Below are 6,111 nucleotides of genomic sequence, written 5' to 3' on the forward strand. Positions count from 1 at the left end.
CCGCCTGCCACCTTACTGCAGCGGTGGATCTCGTCTTGCCCTGGTATGCAGCTTCCAGCCCCTCTGCAGGTACAGCACTCACATGGCCTCCTGCTATGTTCATGTCATCCCTAGGCCCTCCTGAGAGGTCTGCATGGTGCCCATCTCTCTGCAGCATGGCATGCAGAGTTTCATCCTCCCATGCAGACTGGGCCCGGTGTCCTGCTCCCATCAGCACTCAGTTTGCTGGATCTTCTCTTTCTGGTTCTCCTCCATCTCGTTCTTCCTCGGCACAGTGACTGCAACCATCCCTTCCAGTGCTGGGAAGGGAGGAGATCGTGCCTGAAAGGGAAGAAAGGGGCAATATCAGGCATGGGAGGGAAACTCAATGGCACAAGTCTGGGATTCTCCCTCCCATGGGGTACACGGTCCTACTGTTCGCAACCACAAGGCTTCCATTCCCTCCTAGAGCTAGGGAAGAGCTCCAGCCCCACTCTCCAAGACATGTAGTTTCTTCTGGGGAAGGCTGGCTCAAGACTATTCTCTGTGGTTTCACGGGCATAAGGAATAACAAAGACAGAACATGCTTAAGTGAGAGCAAAGAATGATCTGGGCAATGGTCATTGTCAGGTTCAACGGTACGCCGGATTTTACAACACCTTTTCAGAGAGAATGATTAAAGGCATGAAGGTTCATGCAAAATGAGATAAGAATGAATTAAAGACAGAACCACTTTCACATGTTGCTTTAACAAGTGACTTTCTAGACAATGGAAAAGAGATAGAACTCAGGGCTCCTGATAACAGTAGAATATATGGTGACACACAGGCAATCAATACAACTGGAAAGATGACATGAGTAAAAGAATGGCATGGTAGGTGTGACCTCAGCTAAGAGGAATGGACTGGGATTTTGCTGGCAGGTTTCAGCCAGGTTGTACAGAAACGATAAGCACAAGTCTTCAAAGATCAGTTGTGGGACCAATTATTAATAATACAGAGACTGTGAAAGTGCTAAGGAGTTATGCAGCTGATAAAGTTGAGGAACCTCATTTGGAAGAAAGAGGATGAAAATGTCACCTGAGACCCAGATATTTTAGGAGAATGGAGCTGCAAACTGAATGACAGGGTGAACAAAATGCAACGATACTAACTGCACGTTGGTAGGCTCAGGGGATCGGACCAGGAATTCTTAATGTGTGGTCAATAGCCCATCGAGGGATACCGGTTAGCAGCCAGTGTGCAACCAATGCAAGAAGAGCAAATGTAATCTCAGAGAACGCCAGCAGAGAGAGGGAGAGAACAAGAGAAGAGCTAGCATCTTTGCTCAGGGCGCCTCATCTGCACTCTCACAAAGGATAAGCCCAATCGAGGAGACCGTGCAAGAGAAGGGTGGGAGGACAATCAGTGGACGGACGACCTGTGCTGCAACAGAGGAGCTTTGCTGACTTGGCAAAGCAATGCTGTGAGGGCATATACAAATGTTTTGAGGCAGTAACTATCCTGGCTGGGTTAGAGCTGCTTAAGCTAGCAGAGCTGGACACCCAGGTATCCTATTTCTTGCTAGCTGAGGGTTTACAGTTACACTGTAAAGGGTTGTTTGTCTAAGGTTTTAGCCAGAAAGGGTGGTTCTGATCATCTTGTCCTGGACTTGCACCCTCTAGAGAGTCACCCAGAAACTGTAGATCTCTGCCTTAGATTATCCTTTACCATCAGTGCTGATTAAGGGCCGATGACGAAGAACCAGTCATGAGTCTCTCTAGCACTACCCACAGTGTTGTTTTTTTATATATAAAAGGACCATCTTGCTTCTGTTCTGATGTCGCCTGTCTTCAGCCTCCAGCCACCAGGATTTGCTAAGAATTTGCATCAATGCTGTCACATCCCTCATCTTCAGCTCAAGGCAGGTTCAAGGCACCCAGCTCTTTTGCCAGGGCAAGTTCTCCCAGCCTGAGATTGCTCTGAGCCCCCGGTCCCATGTGCACTAGAAGGGGATTTTGACTGTGCGCCCTTTCCAAGAAGCTGCGTGAAAGGCAACTACATTACAGCTACTCAGAAAAGATGCCCATTGTCAGCAAAGAGAAACTCTGAAGAAAAAATTTGCCATGTAATTAATTTGCAGAGAAACAGTATAAAAACTGCAGAGAAATGGTCTGGCTTCTTTGCACAGTTCTTTCCACTGGCATGCTGGGGAGGGATGAGGCCTGGCCTGGTCTTTGGGATGATAAAGGCAAGGCAGAGTTTTCGGAAGATGAGACGCTGGAACAAGCTGAGCAAATGAAGGGCAGTAAGTTGCCAGAAGCAGACAGCCGAGGTGTGAGGGCTGAGCCAGCAACAACACACCTGCACCGAGATTGGCGTCTGGGGACCAGCAGGCATGTATATGGAAGGGGAGACTCAGTTACATCAAAGCTTCCAGATAAGGAATAAGAGAGAGGACACCTACAACAGCCTGGAAATTAACCCTCCTCTATTACAGCGTGGCTTGATCGCTGCAAGAATAAACAAGCAGCTTTTCAAGGCTGGGCTGTGATTGTCTGCTAGGAGGTTTTACCCCTCCTCCGAAGTGTCTGACCTGCCCCCAGACAAATGCCACCGTTAGCCAGACCTGCCAATGCCCAGGATACAGCTTGCATGACATGTCCCTGACACCCTCATCGGGCTGCCTGAGCCCCGTTCTTCCTCTGGCTGCTGTGTCCCTGAGATATTTCACTGCTGTCTCGACGGTACCCAGGGGAAGGTCAAATAAGCGATGCTGTACAGGAAGACTAACAGAAATGGGGTGATGGACACTTACCCTTTTTTGTAGGGCCAGAGCCAGAACACAGACCGTAAGCAGGAAGAAAAGGGTGAGCGTGAGACCAAAAGTAACCTGCCCGCTGAAGATGGTGGGGGGGCTGGAGATCTGGGCACCTGTGAGGAGGAACAACAGTCAGGAAGGAGGGGAAGGTTGATTTTACTCTGGGGCAAGGCTGGGACTGCACAAGAGAGGCAAACTGGGGGAACTGGAAGGAGAAATTGGAGGAACTGGTGAGAGCTAAGACAGGATGACAAAAAGATGGGATCCAAGTGGTCAAAGGGGAGAAGGAAGGGGTGAGGCTGAGAGAGAAAAGGGCACTGGGACATTGAACGGGGCAAGAAGAAGGGATCGGTTACAGATCCATGGGGGACAGTACCTGTGATCTGCAGCTCATACTGCACTGCTCCCAGTCTGCCTTCTGGGCCATGTACACTGCATTCCCATGTGCCCGTATCCTTTTGTGACACTCGGGGTATTTCCAAGGTAGGACCCGTCTGGGACCTGTGGTCCTTCAAGTTACGGGAGATGGACACAGCCAGCTTGCTGTTAGTGGGGGCTGCGTCGAGGTGTTCCCATTGGAAACGTTCATTTCCCCGGCGGTGTGTGAGGCTGCAGATGAGCAGCAGGTGAGACCCCTCAGAAACCAGTCCTTGGACGCTCGGTATGACTGCAGCAAAGGAAAGACTATCCTCAGGAAAGATTGCAGGCAGGTCCACATCTCCTCCCCATCCCTCCTTCTTCTAATACACCCCTCCTTTATTACTTCCTCTAATGTATTTTCTTTGTCTTCCACAATCTTAAGAAGAATAATCAAGTTACCCAAGGTAACCCCTGCTTTCAGCAAAGTCTGCAAGTGGTGGGGGACCCCAGAGGGGTGATGCACCTCCCTGTGTCTCCTCTCACCTGTAACCACTGCCAAGGTCACGTCCCTGGTGATTGTCTTGCTGCCAACAGAGACAGCACAGTGGTACTGCCCTGCATCACCTGGCCCCACCGCAGGGAGATGAAAGGGGAAGCTTCTGCTGCTCGAATTCTGGGGGATGCCCCAGTCTTGCAAGTGTCCTCCTGCAAGGCGGCTCCAGCGGGCTGTCACCATGTTGATCCCAAAGGCACTGGGAAGGTAGCTTAAGGTGCACGGTAGATCAGCTGCAGAACCAGCTGCAGCATAGACCACAGGGTTGGTTGGGCCATCAAAACCTGAGCCAAAGAGAGAGAACAATGTGGAGTGGTGGCTGGAAAGAGCTCCGCTGGGAAGTGACTGGCCTGGGAAGTGGGGACAGGGTGGGAGCTGGGAAGCTGGAGCCACTGGGGTTGGTCAGTCACATCAAAGGGAGCAATTTGGGGATGCTGGAATAGCAGTGCAGAGACTAAGCTCACCTAGAATTTGCAGGTTGTACGTGGCAGAAATGATCTCGTTATCGGAGTATCTGAGCTGGCAGCGCCAGGAGCCCGCATCACTCATGGCTGGCCGGAGGATGGAGAGAGCCCCATGCGAGGAGCAGAAGGTCCCGGAGGTGGGCACCGGGAGCCCATTGTGGAACCAGCATGTCTCCACAAGGCTGGCCCGGTGGCTAGAGTTGCAGCTCAACAAGAGTGGTTCGTTTTCTACCACAGGGCTGGATGGACTGAGGGTTACTGCGAGAAAAGGAAAAGACGGGGGGTGGGGGGGAGGCAGGAGAAGCTATGATCACAGGGGCACCACCAAAGCATCCCTTTGCGCCCCTCCTGTCCAGCTTTGTCCCTTGGGCAACCCTCTCTCTAGAGCTGAGAGCAGACAGCAGGAAGCTGTGCGCTTTCGGGAGGCTGCTGCCTGTCCTCTAACCTGCCCTGGCAAACACAGCATCCCCACCGTGCCCCACCCTTACAACCTACCCTGGACCTGAAATCAACATTCTCCAGGGTTTCCATCTTCTCCTACCTGTAATTACCCCCAGCTCCACCTGGCAGCTCTGGACCTTTGTGTCGTACGCCACTCGTGCCTTGTACAGTCCGGCGTCCTCGCTCCGGACCGGGTTGATGTGCAAGGAGAAATTGCCGTTGCGTAAGGCAGAGTCCTGGACGGACACTCGGGGCCTCATGGGCAGTGCTGTCTTCCGGAGGCCGGAGTACCCCACCTCCAGCACCACGTGTGGCTCCTGGTGGGCGCTGGGAGGGGGACAAGTGAGCAGATCATGCCGGAGGCAAAGGCGAGATCAAAGGGGGAAAGGGGAGGGGGGTAAGGAGGAGAAAGTATGGGGAAGGAGAAAAGAGGGACTCAAAATGTCTCCCACCCTCACCGGTCCCCTCAGGGACACAGATATGTCTTGTCCCTGGCGTACCTTCCCCCATGCCGCTTCCACAGCACGGATGTCTTGTTGGGCACCTGCTTCCAGCTCTTCTGCATCCTTCTGGGGCTCAGGTGGCAAGGCAGGACGGCTGAGCTCCCCGCTCTGGCCCACACTTTCTGCTCCCTGCTTTCCCCCTCCGCTCCTCCTGGTAGTATGTGGCCAGCTGTAAGGAGATGGAAGGTTGAGCAAAGGATGGGACTCATGGAGCAGAGGGCAATACCTGGCCATCTTTGGTGGGGTCAGAAGGGCACAAATTCTCCTTTCCAGACCTGTCAGGGACCAAGTAACACCCAGACTCGGCTGACTGAGCTACTCTGCCCTCCCTGATGCGTTCAGTTCCTCTTACCATTGAAAGCCAGCAGAGCGAAGGTGAGGAACAGCACCAGGGACACCGGCCTCATGGTGGCATCCAGGAGAGGCGAGGGGCTGCGTCTTCCCGCTCAGGTCTGTGCTGGATCAGGTCAGAAGCTTCAAGAGATCAGCAGAAATGAGGCATGGGCAAAGAAGCTCTTTGGGTGGGTGGGTGAACCAAGGGGGGGCTGTCAGCTGGACGTACTTGCTCTCGTGCCGTCTCTCTCTCTGAGCAAAGTGTTTCCCTAGATGCCCTTATATTGCAGGTGGGCAGCCCGTTTCCTCATATCACTAAGAATATGCGTCACGACCAAGAAACCAGTATAAGTCTGAGGCACGTGAAGGCAGAGCTGAAGCCAGTGAGAGAAAGGAGGGAGGGACCAGAGACACTGCTCTAAGCATCTTTTAGTGGAAATTCTTTGGGTCGCTGTTGTTTTTCTTACAAGTTTCGCTTCTACATAGACAGTGGAAAAAGCGTAGAAGACACTTCCCAGCAAGTGCCCTTCATGTTTTTCTTTCATCTCTTACCTTTTTTGGTTTCATCTTTCCGCCTCTTACAGCTTCTTTCTAATTGTTTCAGGGCTTTTGAGATCATGTTGGCCTTTTTTTCTGCTGTTCTTTCTTGTTGTTGTTGTTTTTGTTTTTCTTTTTTTTT

The 6,111-nt window shown here is 52.1% G+C and overlaps 1 protein-coding gene across 1 annotated transcript; it reads right to left on the bottom strand.

Moving 5' to 3' along the window:
- Positions 1 to 210: 210 nt before the first annotated feature.
- Positions 211 to 5,506, bottom strand: LAG3 (lymphocyte activating 3; the record flags this gene model as incomplete). The annotated part of the gene is made up of 8 exons (XM_082496579.1): positions 211 to 321; positions 2,776 to 2,891; positions 3,155 to 3,445; positions 3,682 to 3,975; positions 4,156 to 4,413; positions 4,697 to 4,923; positions 5,097 to 5,268; positions 5,452 to 5,506. The coding sequence occupies 8 exons, from the start codon at positions 5,504 to 5,506 to the stop codon at positions 211 to 213; spliced, it is 1,524 nt and encodes a 507-aa protein (XP_082352705.1).
- Positions 5,507 to 6,111: the final 605 nt, after the last annotated feature.

This window comes from Vanellus vanellus (genome assembly GCF_965231255.1).
Source record: "Vanellus vanellus genome assembly, chromosome: 1".
In the NCBI taxonomy this organism is placed as follows: domain Eukaryota; kingdom Metazoa; phylum Chordata; class Aves; order Charadriiformes; family Charadriidae; genus Vanellus; species Vanellus vanellus.